This window comes from Hemitrygon akajei, chromosome 4 (genome assembly GCF_048418815.1).
Source record: "Hemitrygon akajei chromosome 4, sHemAka1.3, whole genome shotgun sequence".
NCBI lineage: Eukaryota > Metazoa > Chordata > Chondrichthyes > Myliobatiformes > Dasyatidae > Hemitrygon > Hemitrygon akajei.
This window is the reverse complement of record NC_133127.1, coordinates 2,853,869-2,869,750: the sequence shown is the minus strand read 5'-3', so window position 1 is coordinate 2,869,750 and position 15,882 is coordinate 2,853,869. Positions and strand designations below refer to the sequence as shown.

The 15,882-nt window shown below is 49.0% G+C and overlaps 1 protein-coding gene across 1 annotated transcript in view; it reads left to right on the top strand.

Annotated features, from left to right (window-relative positions):
- LOC140725866 (disintegrin and metalloproteinase domain-containing protein 12-like) overlaps positions 1-15,882 on the top strand; it is a 175,279-nt gene that overhangs the window by 37,623 nt on the left and 121,774 nt on the right. Inside the window, exon 6 of the mRNA XM_073041810.1 lies at positions 12,598-12,666. Within this exon, the coding sequence (XP_072897911.1) occupies positions 12,598-12,666 (69 nt within the window). The remainder of the gene's footprint in view (positions 1-12,597; positions 12,667-15,882) is intronic.

The following is a 15,882-nucleotide window of genomic DNA, read 5'->3' as shown; positions in this document are numbered from 1 at the left end:
AAGGGCAGGACTGGATGATGCAGGTCCCGGGGTTCAGGTGTTTTAAAAGGAATAAGGTGGGAGGTAGAAAAGGGGGGAGTGGTATTGCTGGTCAGGGATAGTATCACGGCTATAGAAAGGGAGGACGCTGCAGAAGGAGTGTCCATGGAGTCAGTCTGGGTGGAAGTCAGAAATAGGAAGGGATCAATCACTGTGCTGGGAGTAGTCTATAGGCCCCCAAATAGCCCTCGGGACACCGAGGAGCAGATAAGCAGGCAGATTTTAGAATGGTGCAGGAAATACAGGGTTGTAGTTATGGGTGAATTCAACTTCCCTCATATTGACTGGCACCTCCTGAGTGCAAGGGGGATAGATGGGGCTGAATTTGTCAGGTGTGTTCAAGAAGGATTCCTGACACAGAATGTGGACCTGCCGACGAGAGGAGAGGCCATACTGGATCTAGTTCTGGGTAATGAACCTGGTCAGGTGACAGACCTCTTGGTGGGGGAACATTTTGGTGAGAGTGACCACAACTCCCTTAGCTTCAGCATAGCTATGGAAAGGGATAAAATCAGACGAAATGGTAAAGTGCTTAACTGGGGAAGGGATAACTTTGAAGGGATGAGGCAGGAACTAGCGAGAGTAAATTGGAAACAGATGTTCAAAGGGGAAAGCACAGAAGTAATGTGGGAGAAGTTTAGGGACCACTTGAGCTGGGTTCAGGATAGGTTTGTCCCACTGAGGCAAGGAAAAATGGTAGGAAAAGGGAACCGTGACTGACGAAACATGTGAGGCAACTCGTCAAGAGGAAAAAGGAAGCATATGTTAGATATACGAAAAAGGAAGTAGGAGGGGCTTATGAGAAATATAGGGTAGCTAGGAAGAATCTAAAGAAAGGACTTAGGAGAGCTCGAAGGGGAGCATGAGAAGGCCTTGGCATGTAGAATTAAGGAGAACCCCAAGGCGTTCTATGCATATGTGAACATAGAACATAGAATAGTACAGCACATTACAAGCCCTTCGGCCCACAATGTTGTGCCGACCCTCAAACCCTGCCTCCCATATAACCCCCCACCTTAAATTCCTCCATATACCTGTCTAGTAGTCTCTTAAACTTCACTAGTGTATCTGCCTCCACCACTGACTCAGGCAGTGCATTCCACGCACCAACCACTCTCTGAGTGAAAAACCTTCCTCTAATATCCCCCTTGAATTTCCCTCCCCTTACCTTAAAGCCATGTCCTCTTGTACTGAGCAGTGGTGCCCTGGGGAAGAGGCACTGGCTGTCCACTCTGTCTATTCCTCTTAATATCTTGTACACCTCTATCATGTCTCCTCTCATCCTCCTTCTCTCCAAAGAGTAAAGCCCTAGCTCCCTTAATCTCTGATCATAATCCATACTCTCTAAAACAGGCAGCATCCTGGTAAATCTCTTCTGTACCCTTTCCAATGCTTCCACATCCTTTCTATACTGAGGTGACCAGAACTGGACACAGTACTCCAAGTGTGGCCTAACTAGAGTTTCATAGAGCTGCATCATTACATCACGTCTCTTAAACTCTATCCCTTGACTTATGAAAGCTAACACCCCATAAGCTTTCTTAACTACCCTATCTACCTGTGAGACAACTTTCAGGGATCTGTGGACATGTACCCCCAGATCCCTTTGCTCCTCCACACTACCAAGTATCCTGCCATTTACTTTATACTCTGCCTTGGAGTTTGTCCTTCCAAAGTGTACTACCTCACACTTCTCTGGGTTGAACTCCATCTGCCACTTCTCAGTCCACTTCTGCATCATGTCAATGTCTCTCTGCAATCTTCGACAATCCTCTACACTATCTACAACACCACCAACCTTTGTGTCATCTGCAAACTTGCTAACCCACCCTTCTACCCCCACATCCAGGTCGTTAATAAAAATCACGAAAAGTAGAGGTCCCAGAACAGATCCTTGTGGGACACCACTAGTCACAACCCTCCAATCTGAATGTACTCCCTCCACCACGACCCTCTGCCTTCTGCAGGCAAGCCAATTCTGAATCCACCTGGCCAAACTTCCCTGGATCCCATGCCTTCTGACTTTCTAAATAAGCCTACCGTGTGGAACCTTGTCAAATGTTTTACTAAAATCCATGTAGATCACATCCACTGCACTACTCTCATCTATATGCCTGGTCACCTCCTCAAAGAACTCTATCAGGCTTGTTAGACACGATCTGCCCTTCACAGAGTCATGTTGACTGTCCCTGATCAGACCATGATTCTCTAAATGCCTATAGATCCTATCTCTAAGAATCTTTTTGAACAGCTTTCCCAGCACAGACGTAAGGCTTGCTGTTCTATAATTACCTGGACTATCCCTACTACCTTTTCTGAACAAAGGGACAACATTCGCCTCCCTCCAATCCTACGGTACCATTCCTGTGGACAACGAGGACATGAAGATCCTAGCCAGAGGCTCAGCAATCTCTTCCCTCACCTCGTGGAGCAGCCTGGAGAACATTCCGTCAGGTCCCGGGGACTTATCCGTCCTAATGTATTTTAACAGCTCCAACGCCTCCTTTCCCTTAATATCAACATGCTCCAGAATATCGACCTCACTCATATTGTCCTCACTGTCATCAAGTTCCCTCTCAGTGGTGAATACCAAAGAGAAGTATTCATTGAGGACCTCGCTCATTTCCACAGCCTCCAGGCACATCTTCCCACTTTTATCTCTAATCGGTCCTACCTTCACTCCTGTCATCCTTTTGTTCTTCACATAATTGAAGAGTGCCTTTACCCTACTCGCCAAGGCCTTCTCATGCCCCCTTCTTGCACGTCTCAGCCCCTTAAGCTCCTTTCTTGCTACCCTATATTCCTCAATAGACCCATCTGATCCTTGCTTCCTAAACCTCATGTATGCTGCCTTCTTCCACCTGACTAGATTTTCCACCTCACTTGTCACCCATGGTTCCTTCACCCTACCATTCTTTATCTTCCTCACTGGGACAAATTTATCCCTAACATCCTGCAAGAGATCCTTAATCATTGACCACATGTCCATAGTACATTTCCCTGCAAAAACATCATCTCAATTCACACCCGCAAGTTCTAGCCTTATAGCCTCATAATTTGCCCTTCCCCAATTAAAAATTTTCCTGTCCTCTCTGATTCTATCCTTTTCCATGATAATGCTAAAGGTTAGGGAGCGGTGGTCACTGTCCCCCAGATGCTCACCCACTGAGAGATCTGTGACCTGACCCGGTTCGTTACCTATATAGGAGGATGACGAGAACGAAGGTGGGACCGCTAAAGGATAAAGAGGGCAACATGTGCCTGGAAGCGGAGGAGGTTGGGGAGGTCCTAAATGAATACTTTGCTTCAGTATTCACAAATGAAAAGGATCTTGATCAGGATGAAGTTGAAGTAGAGCGGGCCTGTGTGCTGGACAATGTGGAGATTAAGGAAGAAGAAGTGCTGGATCTTCTTAAAAACATTAAGATTAATAAATCCCCAGGGCCAGATATGATACACCCCAGGTTGTTGTGGGAATTGGAGAGAAGAGATCACAGGAGCATTAGCTGTGATCTTTGAATCCTCTTTGGCTGCAGGGGAAGTGCCGGAGGACTAGAGAATGGCAAATGTAGTTCCCTTGTTTAAAAAAGTTAATAGGGAGTAACCTGGGAACTATAGACCGGTGAGTCTTATGTCGGTGGTATGCAAACTACTGGAAAGCATTCTTAAGGATAGGATCTACGAGCATTTGGAGAAGACCAGTCTACTCATGGATAGTCAACATGGCTTTGTGAAGGGAAGATCGTGCCTCACGAGCCTGATTGAGTTTTTTGAAGAGTGTTGGGCTTGAAATTCTGCCCTGTGTTCGTTTAGGAAGAGAGACAACCAACACCAGAATATAGCAAAACGTGGCTTTATTGGCAGAATCGTAACTGGCACAGCGAGGAGACAAGACCCCCGCTGGAGAAGGCGCGTTCTCCCTTCCCCCTACAATCTGCTCTTATTTATACCCCTTTTCCCCCCAGCACAACCCCCCGCTACATATTAGGTAATATCGGGCACTTGTGTCCATCTTATGGCCTGATGTCATACACTCACGAGTTACCTGTTTCTTTTGTTTACTGAATCGTGTGACACTAGCAGTTTCGGTGTAGCGGAATCCCCAGTTTCGCTTCCCCCCTCCCTCGCATTCCGGTCTCCTAATATTACGTGAGCCACTCCTGACCTGTAATGGCAGTCTCGAATTAACCCTAACATTAACCCTAACACTCCCTCCCTTGGCCTCCCAGAGGCCACATCCCTTACAATCTTTTCCGCGGCTGCCGGGATCAGGCAGGGAGGTGAGCGTCCCCCAGCACTCTTTGGCGTGTCCTCCCTATTTGCATATCCTGATTTGTCTGACCTAGGGTCACAAAATATGGGTAGGGGTTCCCTAAACATCCGCAATTTTTACAAGTAGCATGCAACATTTCAGAAGACTTATTCAAAAGCAACTCTCAATTTCCCCCTTGGCATGGCCCATTCCAGTCCGTGTTCTCCCATAGTGCGTCCGCTTTCGGGAGGGCCTCGATCTCCCCTTCCACCGGGAACAAGGGTGCCTGGTACGCCGGTGGAGGTCCATCCTTTCCAGTCAAGGCTCGATCTATAGTTCGGACAACTAGGGTCCTGATACAGGGTATGCAACAACAACCACACGTGATAAAGATAGCAATTGAAATAGACAGTCCTAGAGCCAACTGTCCAAGTAGGACCCCCCATTTCCCAAACGTACGGTTCAACCAATCCAGCACTGGGTTATTGACTCCCGATTGTTGCTTTAGCTCATTGGCCAGGGACCGCAATTTAGTCAAACCCTTGGTCAGTGATCCGTCCGGACCTGTATTGTTCGCTATGGACATACAGCACATGTCACCAAACAGGGCGCACATTCCGCCCTGCTCTGCTAAGATCATGTCTATGGCAATTCTGTTCTGCAGGGTCATTAGGGACGTCTGTGATAGCTGCTCGTGGACGGCTTCCACGATGTCCCTGGTTAGATTAGCCAGCCTCTGAACGTTATAGTGGATCAGGTTGATCCGGTTAACATTTTTTATTGGTGGTGATTGGGAATATGGCTGAAAAAAGTGGAAAGCTCTCAAAGCCTGCAGCTACCTCGTCTGCCAGCTTATATTCGTCCGGGATGTTTCTAGCCTGACCGATAGCATCGATCCACATCCCATCGGGGTTCCTTTCCCCCCTTTCAGTGAGCGCCCTCTTGTTCCTATACCACCTCCCGATTTCATCAGGGATTGGGTTGAGGGTGTAGTCCCCTGGGTTCTTTGCCGCAATGAAAAGAGGTACATTTAGGGTGATCAGGGTGCAGGTCCCCTCCCAGTTTACAGGTAGCCAATTATATAGGACCCGTTTCCCACAGTACCACCAGAGGTCCGCTCTACTGACAGTCAGCATGGTGGCGTTTTCGGTGCCAGTAAGACTGATCCGGGTAGAGCAGGCACTGTCAGGTAAGTTTCCCACTCTGTAGGGCTGATCCGACGGGGACAGATTAGTAACGCAAGTGATGTTCCTGATCGGGTCCACCCTGAAGGCTGGTGGGGTCACATTGGCCGGGGCCATGGGGAAATAGGTTTCCCAGGACTTGCACCCGGCGGAGGGGTTGGTTAGTGACATGAGTTCGAGGGCGCAACGGAAGGTGTCGTTTTCTTCCTCGAAGGGGCTAGGACTCATGAGGAGTGTGGGTTTCCCCGTAGCACATACCCAGCAGTCCCCTATCGCTGCCTGGGTGGTGTATTGGACCACTCGGTCAACCCAGGCATTCGCTTCCACGTACCCTGTCTCAATTGCAATATACTCCCGGGGAGTTATCTTACTCGAGTCCGAACTCTTTACCAGAACAGGGCTGACTGTGGGACCCAATCCTGGGTCTGTGTAAGTTCCCAGATTGATCCGGATAATTCCCCATGGGTCTCGGCCTGTCACGTCCGCCCTTATGATCAGGTAGAGCACGCCCCCCGCCCCATGCTCCCTGTTCTTTGATCCGCGATGAGTGGAGCAGGTCTGTGACGACCATCCCTCCATACTAAAAGGGTTGTGTATTCCTTCCTTGAGTGTCAGGATTAACGGGTTCGCTCCCTGCTTTCTTCCCCAAACGGAGCCCCTGTAAAGGCTCACCTTCCTCTTAAACTCATAGTAGGGTTTGGAGGATCCTTGATTGATTGGCCTATTATCCAGCCAGGACTGGTCTGGGCCCGTCCACCACCATACATTTATCCATGCGCTACACTCCTTTACCCATGGGTTCGGGTATCCCAAGGTGAATGGACACATGTAGACATTATACCCAGTCCAGGCTCTCTTGTCGCCCCAGCAGTTGATCACATCGCACAGGTCGAACTGGAATGTCCTACCCGTATGAGGGTCCGCATTAAGGATGATATTCGCCCCGCACGCATCTCCTCCCCTTCCCGCTTCGGCCATCGGCGCCTTACCTAGGAGCATCACTCCTACCCATATCAGGGTTTTCCATGGCGTCATCCTCCTCTATGTCGGAGTCGGGATCAATCGGTCTTCCTTTCTTTGTCCTGGAGCAGTGCGAGAAATGGTGCCAGTTATTGTCCCCCTCCCTTCCCACCTTGAGTGTATTGTTTGAAATTTCTGTAATAGGGTACGGGCCATGCCATCGCTGCTCGCTCCAGGAGGAGCGCCCTGGTTGCCGCAGGTAGACCTCATCTCCTATTTTTAGCGGCAGCTCGGGGGGTGCATCCTCAGGGTGGGCATTCCTGACTTGCTTAGCTATGAGCCTCACCATCTGGCCCAGGACTCTCATGTATTGGGTCATGTCCTGATTCATTGTCTCCCAGTTTTCCTCCCACCGTGGCGATGTGCGCGGTCCTGGCATGGAGCGCCCCGTTAGTATCTCGTGTGGTGTTAGAAAAGTTTCCCCATTCTTTTCTTGCCGCATGGACATCAGAGCCAGGGGGAGTGCCTCCACCCAAGTGAGCTGGGTGCCCGCCATTACTTTTGCAATTTTGTCTTTTATGGTTCGATTTGCTCTTTCCACTAGACCCTGGCTCTCTGGGTGGTAGACACTGCCGAACCGATGGGTTATCCCTAGAACGCCCTCTACTCTGGCCAAGTGTTCGTTTTTAAAGTGGGTGCCATTGTCTGTGCAGATTTTAGTGGGGACTCCGTATCGGGGAATCAGTTCCTGGGTAAGGACGTTGACCACCGTCTCACCATCCTCCGCCCTTGTGGGGAAAGCTTCTACCCATCTCGAGAATCGGTCCACTATAACTAACAGGTATCGGTGGTTCTTGGGGGTCCTTAATCTTGCTCCCATGTCCGTGAAATCCATACAAATTTCCTGCCATGGTCCCGTGGGGTTGGGGAATTTGAGCATCGGATGGGGCAGCGGTCTCCGGGCATTGTGTTTGTTACAGATTTTACATTCAGCTCTCAAATTTTCCATGTGCTCCTTTAATTTTGGAGCCCACCAGTGATTCTTTATAAGTTTTATTACCTTGGCTATCCCTATGTGGGTGGGCCCATGGATCTCCTTAAATAGTGACGGTAGTAATGCCCTGGGTGCTACTATCTCCCCTCCCTCGGACCGCCAGATATGGTGGTCCGTATCACCCACAGTGAAGTGTTGTCGAGCAGCTCCCTTGTTAATCCACTCCCGACGCTCTGCTGACGATGCTGCCCCCTGTAACTCAACAAGGTGGAGCATAGCATCCGCTTGGAGCAACGGAGCGACCTGTAAACCTCGGGATTCCGGCTGGACCGGCTCCGGGCGGGGCGAGCCAGGAGGCTCACAGTCTGAGGTGTCCCTCCCTGACCTCAGGGTGGGCATTTGAATTGCGGCTTTTGCCGCCCGGTCGGCCGCATCATTACCCCTAGCCTCGGGGGTGTTTGAGGAGCTGTGGCCTGCCACCTTTATCACTGCGACCTGAGTCGGTAAGCGGACTGCCCTTAACAACCTGAGGAGAGGTCTCTCATGCTTCACCGGGGTACCAGCCGCGGTCCGGAAACCCCGCCGGATCCAAGCTGCTCCCTCTATATGCACAGCCCCCCACGCGTAGTTAGAGTCGGTGTAAATATTGACTCGCAAACCCTCACTAAGCTGTAAGGCGCGCAGGAGGCCGTAGACCTCGGCCAGTTGGGCTGAGGCTGGTTGTGGGATCTCGTCTGCCTCCAGGGTCCGGAATGCCTGGCCCTGCCGCTGCACCACCGCGTACGAGGCCCGTACACCGGAGTCATCCCGGCGACTGCTACCATCCGTGAAGAGGTCCCAATCGGGCTCATCAAGGGGTTCCATGAATAGATCCCGCCGGACCTTCCGCTCCTCGGCCACACGTGCAACGCAATCGTGGGCCTCTAGCGTCCCGGAATTGACCCCCGCGGTCATGTTACGGGAATGGTCGCGGGTCGGCTTGAAAGAGATGTGCGGGGCTAGGAGGGTGTCCTCCATCTTTATCTGTCGATTAGCCGAGAAACTGAAAGCATCGGACGCAAGCAGCGCGCTGACACTGTGATCCGTGTGGATCAGCAGGGGGTGGCACAGGACGATATGGGAGGAGGTGTGATAGCCGCTAGGAAACGGGCACAGGCAGGCTGTCCCTGCTCAACGGGCTCAAGTCGGCAGCTATAGTAGCCCAGGACCCGCCGGGATCCTCGGTTGCGCTGATAGAGGACCGCATTCACCCGCCCACCAGTTTCAGAAACGTCTAGGTGGAAATGGTGGGTAAAGAGGCTGGTGGTCTATGATCCACTCTGGGTCTGCGGGGTCAATCTCGGGGTCTGGACATGTGGCTGACTCCCTTGGTGTGGGGCGCGGGAGCTCGGAGTTCCCCGGCGGTTTGCCCGCATGCGCCTGGAACCTGGACAGGAATTCCTTGAGATACACATCCTCATCCTCTAATTTGGCTACGGACTAGGATTTTCCAAATAACTTTCGTTTTGCCTCCCCTCGTCTGTTTTCCAGATCATCGAGGACACGAAGTTGAAATTCAGCCAGCAAGGAGAGGGTCAGAAATGGTTGGTCATTGGCTGGGAACCATCCTTTGTCTCTCCACGCCTGAAGGCTTTTTTTCTAACTTGTGTAATTTCTTTTCTCCCTCCTTTACTGTATTGTTTTGGGAGATCGAGTGTCCGACGCTCTGGAGCACCTCTCCAGTGCGTGGCCTATTTGCAGCGACAGTGGCGGGGGCCATAGTCGCGGACTCCTTTTGGGTGAAGTCTGAATCAGGAGGATACGTGAGATGGACCGCCACAAACCCCAGTTCCGCGGTTGTACTTGCCGGACGGGCGGTTCCCAATAGGGGCACGGTTTTTAAAGGTCCAATGCCACGCGGAAAGTTTGATTGCGTTGATCCCTTCTCAGGCCAATCCCGCGACTCCCACTTTGGGGTCAGACTCATTGTGAGCTCCGTCTTCCATTTGTGTGGCGGGGCCTTCTTAATTCCCTCCCAGGTAGGGGGCGGATTACCTAATTTTATCACTGTTCTGGCAGATGCTTGGGGATTCGCTGCCAGGTTATCCAAAATTTTAGTCATGTGAACGGGGTCTACAAGGGTGCGTCGAACCTCACTTAGAAGGTGGTCTTTCTGGTGGGGTGCCTGGTCTAGTACCTGAAGTACATTGTTGGGGTCCATAATGGCATTATCTAACAATAGCTGCGATGTAAGATTAGTGCTGTGGTTTAGGCTCAGTCGCCACCACGGGACACCGGGGTGTTCAACACGCAGGTGTCTGAGTTTTGGTAACTTAAAGTTGAAGTGTTCCATGGCTCCCCAGTGCACAGAGAAGATCAAATGTGGGACAGTCGCCTTTCAAAACCTGACCTTCACGTGGGAGATTTCTCCTCTTAACAACCAGTCTAAGGTAGGCGCCGTCAATATCCCCGTGCACTAAGGTGTACCACGGAACACTTTCTCCTCCTCACTTCTGAGACTTTTATGCCCTTATGGGCGGCGGGTTTCTCAACTCCCCTCACTCAGAAGACTTTTCCACGGGCGGAGGATCCTGCTAAAACGGATAAGAAAAATAAGTACTTACCAGTCACGATTCCGCACCTGGAATGAACTTTCTCGAGGTAATTTGGGGTTGGTGAGGTTCCGTCAGATCTAACTCAGTAATTTAACTATCTAGTGGAAGTCTTAGATATAACAGGCACTTCCTTACCTTATTCAAGACGCGGCCGCAAGTTGTCTGCCGTCGGACCCGCCAGCCTGTGTTGTCTCTCCCTCCCCACGTCGGGGTCACCAAATGTTGGGCTTGAAATTCTGCCCTGTGTTCGTTTGGAAGAGAGACAACCAACACCAGAATATAGCAAAACGTGGCTTTATTGGCAGAATCGTAACTGGCACAGCGAGGAGACAAGACCCCCGCTGGAGAAGGCGCGTTCTCCCTTCCCCCTACAATCTGCTCTTATTTATACCCCTTTTCCCCCCAGCACAACCCCCCGCTACATATTAGGTAATATCGGGCACTTGTGTCCATCTTATTGGCCCGATGCCAATAACTCACGAGTTACCTGTTTCTTTTGTTTACTGAATCGCGTGACACTAGCAGTTTCGGTGTAGCGGAATCCCCAGTTTCGCTTCCCCCCTCCCTCGCATTCCGGTCTCCTAATATTACGTGAGCCACTCCTGACCTGTAATGGCAGTCTCGAATTAACCCTAACATTAACCCTAACAAAGAGGTAACAAAAGAAATTGATGTGCGTAGGACAGTGGATGTGGTCTACATGGACTTTAGCAAAGCATTTGACAAGGTCCCTCATGAGAGACTCATCCAGAAAGTCATGAAACATGGGATAAGTGGAACCTTGGCTGTTTGGATAAAAAAATTAGCTTAAAGGAAGAAAGCAGAGGGTAGTTGTGGAAGGAAAGTATTCTGCCTGGAGGTCAGTGACTAGTGGAGTGCCACAGGGATCTGTCCTGAGACCTCTGCTATTTGTGATTTTTATAAATGACCTGGATGTAGAGGCGGAAGGATGGGTGAGTAAGTTTGCAGATGACACAAAGATTGGAGGAGTTGTAAATGGAGCTGTAGGCTGTCGAAGGTTACAAGAGGATATAGACAGGCTGCATAGTTGGGCAGAAAAATGGCAGATGGAGTTCAATCCGGACAAGTGTGAGGTGATGCATTTTGGAAGGACAAACCAGAAGACTGAGCACAGGATTAATGGTCAGTTACTTAAGAGTGTGGATGACTAAAGGGACCTTGGGGTTCAAATCCATACATCCTCAAGGTCGCTGCACAGGTTGATAGGGTAGTTAAGAAGGCCTATGGGATGCTAGGCTTCATTAACGGGGATTGAGTTCAAGAGTAGAGAGGTCATGTTGCAACTCTACAAATCTCTGGTGAGAACGCACTTAGAGTATTGTGTTCAATTCTGGTCACCTCATTATAGGAAGGATGTGGAAGCTATGGAGAGAGTGCAGGGGAGATTTACCAGGATATTGCCTGGTTTGGAGAACAAGTCATATGAAGCAAGGTTAGCAGAGTTGGGACTTATCTCTTTGGAGTGTAGAAGAATGAGAGGGGACTTGATAGAGGTCTACAAGATTATGAGAGGCATAGATAGGGTGGATAGTCAGTACCTGTTTCCCAGGGCACCAATAGCAAACACCAGAGGGCATATATACAAAATTAAGGGAGGGAAGTTTAGGGGAGACATCAGGGGTAAGTTTTTTTACACAAAGGGTTGTCAGTGCCTGGAATGACTTGCCAGGGATGGTGGTGGAGGCTAAAACATTAGGGCTATTTAAGAGCCTCTTGGACAGGCACATGGATGAAAGAAAAACAGAGGGTTATGGGGTAGTGTGGGTTTAGTACTTTTTTTAAGGATTATATGGGTTGGCACAACATGGAGGGCTGAAAGGCCTGTAGTGTGCTGTAGTGTTCTGTGGTTCTATGGATGAGCTGAAATGCCTGTTTCTGTGCTGTTCTTTTCTATGACTGTGATTCTAATACCAGGAAGTGAGGGGGGTAAGTTCAAAGATGTGAGGGGCAAGTTTTTTACAGAGTTGTGGGTCCCTGGACAGCAGTGCCCGGGTTGAGGACGTAGATATGATGGACACATTTTAGAGGCTTTTAGATAGGTATGTGAATTTGTAAGGAATGGAGAGTTATGGACATTGTGTTGGCAAAACGGATTAGTTTCCTAGGCATTTAATTAGTTTCGCACATCATGAGGCTGAAGGGCCTATTCCTGTTCTGTGTTCTACTACAAAAATCAAAGGCCGCAGCAGTGAGTACAATAGCCTTTTGCCACCACCCACTGCCTCCTGTTACCGACAATTTTTAGACATAGTTAGTGACCAGATTAATGAGTTGTGAGCTCTGCTTTTCTGGCCTTTCCATCAGGATTTCAGTTTACAGCCCCTGTCTGGCCAGGCGTTCAGTCACCTGCCTGTGGTTTTGATATATCCGCTTGTGCCAACAATGGTCTTGGTAAATGGAGCTATGCAGAGCCTTCAGTAATGATGCTTCAGTGGCTGATGGCTGACTGAGGAACTGGGGATAATTTCCCCCAGCCCACCAACTTGGATATCACAACATCATCAAATGGGATCCCCTTGCATTGTCAACTAACTGGGAACCCCTTTGTTTCAGATGAAGAAGATGGATTTGATGGAAGAGACAAAGTATGTGGAGCTGGTGCTGGTAGCAGACAGCTCAGAGGTGGGTGGCCTCTCCAAATGTATTTGATGGGAGGGAGCTAAACATGAGTCATCTGAAGGAGTGAGGTTGGAAAGGAAAGAGCAGGTGGAAATACAAGGTGAGATAACTCTGGGAATGGGGGGGGGGGCAGTGAGACACAGTAACAAAGGCTGATGAGCTGGATTCCAACATGGTGTACATTTCCAGCTGAGATGGTGGGTTTGTGGACAGGTTGGGAATTCTGTGACTGGAGTGGTGAGCTGACCTCCAGAGGGTGAGGCAAATGGAGATGTGGATGGTGAGATTCCTGGAGAAAAGGCAGAGCTGGGAACTGGAACTCCCAGGACCTCAGAAGAAGTGATAAGAGAACTGGAAAGGGGCGTAGTGAGATGTGTTTCTGCCTCAGGTTTCCAGTAACCTAGGTCCAATCCTCACCCTGAGTGCTGTCTGTGTGGAGCTTGCCTGATCTTCCTGTGACCATGTGGCTCTCTTCCCAACATCCCAGTTTTTCCAGAGTTGGGAAAGGTTTAAGTTAAGAAGACCGAGGGACACGTTTGTCACCCAGAGGGAATGAGTTGCCAGAGGAAATGGCAGTTACTATAACAACACTGGGAAGGCTCTCAGAGAGTACATGTATAGGAAGGGATTAGTGCAGACAGAGCAAACGCAGGCAAATTGCATTGGCTTTAGATAGGCACCTTGGTTGGCATGTACCATTGGGCTGAAGGGCCTCTTTCTATCCTGTGTGACCCCCACATCTCAGAGACTTGTGAGTTGCTCCGGTTCCTCCCGTCCGTCTGATGCAAATGCCATCTGACCAACACCGTCTGCACCATCTCCAACAAGCTCATGTTCAATATTAATTTATTATCAGAGTACACACAGTATGCCACCATATACAACCCTGAGGTTCATCTTCTTGTGGGCATACTCAATAAATCCATAGAATAATAACCATAACAAATTCAATGAAAGAACACCTGAGTTCAACCAGAGTGCAGGAGACAACAAACCACAAATACAAAAGAAAGAAATAATGATAGTAAATAACTAATCAATAAATATCGGGAACATGAGATGAAGAATCTTTGAAAGTGAGTCCATAGGTTGTGGGAACAAGTTAATGATGCGGCCAGTGAAGTGAGTGAAGTTATCACTTTGGTTCAAGAGCCTGATGACTGAAGGGTAATAACTGTTCGTGAACCTGGTGGTGTGAGTCCTGAGGCTCCTGTACCTTCTTCCTGATGGTAGGAGTGAGAAGAGAGCATGTCCTGGTGATGGATGCTGCTTTCTTGTGATAGTGTTTCATGCAGAGGTGCTCAGTGATAGGGAGGGTTTTACTGATGATGGACTGAGCTGTATCCACTACTTTTTGGAGGATTTGCCAGTCAAGGGCATTGATGTTTCCATACCAGACTGTGATGCAGCCAGTCATGGTGTCACGTACCCCATGACCGGGTTACTAAACCAGCAGAAATGGAATGATACATTGGAGTCTGGTGGTACTGTAACTAAAGGTGTTTATTAGTAAACTAAGCAAAACAGTATCAAAAATGGAAATATACATATAAAACAGTTTAGCAATGATAAATACAGAAGTGCAGGAATAAGAATCAAAACCAAGCTCTATCAAAGTCTAGGGGTAAATGAATTGTCATAGGTGAATATAGAGTCCAGTTCAGTTCGTGCTGAGGTAGTTGTTGTTGTGTTGCAATGTTGGAGAGAGGGAGAGGGAGAGGGAGAGGGAGAGGGAGAGGGAGAGGGAGAGGGAGAGAGAGAGAGAGAGAGAGAGAGAGAGAGAGAGTGAGTTGAGCAGCTGCAGCAGGCAAACCTTCCGTCGTCTTCTTGTTCCGTTGTACCGTTGTGGTCACCGGTTATGACCCTTCCATTCCAGGCTAGACTGTTCTTCAGTGATGGACTTATCACCTGGGCAAGGGCGGACACACACACACAAGTCCCCACCAGTCTGCCTTCATCCACCGTGCTCCTGAACCGATCCTCCAGGCCCCCACCTTCCTGTGGGTGCACAACACTCTTTCAGTGTCCACTGGTGTGTCTGAGGGTGTCTCCTCAGACCCGTCTTTTATCCCCACTGACAGGGTATCAGCCATCCATCAACTCAATATGTCCATCAAACTAGTCCACTCTCTGCTATCTCAGCAAGAATGTTAACGAGCAAAGAAGTGTCCTTGTAGCAAAAGGTAAACGATCAGTGAAGAAGCCATAATACTAAATCGTGTGTGTGTGTGTCTCTCTCTCTCTTATCTGCATCAGATGCCTCTCCCTCTGTTCTCCATCTCTCTCTGTCATTAGCAGCATAGTTCACGGGGGGGGGGGGTCAACTCTGGACCCCATTTCCATCCGGTTTGTTCATCACACATGCGAGGATTGGAAAGCTTCTAAGAACCAACAGAAGACAACCAAAAAAAAATCCATAAAGAGACAAAAGATTAAATATGAAGGGGAACTAGCCAATAATATAGAAGAAACAATAAGTTTTTCAGATATAAAAGAGACAAAAGTTGTTTTTCAGACCACAGGAAAATGGCACTGGAGATGCTGTATAGTAATATTGTACAAAGAAATGGCAGATGAACTGAACAAGTAACTTGCATCAGTCTTCACAGTGGAAGACAGAAATTCAAGAGCGTTGGGGGCGGAAGTAAATGTCATTGCTATTACTAAGCAGAAGGTGCTTCAGTGAATTCAGTGCTTGGGAATATGTTGGAGTCTATTATTAAGGATAAGGTTTCAGAGTACTAGGAGGCACATGGTTTCCTCAAGGGAAAATCTTGCCTGACAAATCTGTTGGAATCCTTTGAGGAAATAACAAGCAGGATAGACAAAGGAGAGTCAGTTGATGTTGTTTACTTAGATTTTCAAAAGGCCTTTGATAAGGTGACACGTGAGGCTGCTTGACAAGATAAGAGCCCATGGTATTACAGGAAAGGTACGAGCATGGATAGAAGATTGACTGACTGGCAGGAGGCAAGGATAGGAATAAAGGGAACCCTCTTTTCGGTTGGCTGCCAGTGATTAGTGGTGTGCCGCAGGGGTCCATGTTGGGACCACTTCTTTTCACATTAAATGTCAATGATTTGGATGAAGGAATTGATGGCTTTGTGGCCAAGGTAGTGTTGAGGAAGCAGGGTGTCTACAGAAGTTGGACAGATTAGGAAAAAAGGCAAAGAAGTGATTGATGGAATACTGTGCTGGGAAGTGTATGGTCATGCACTT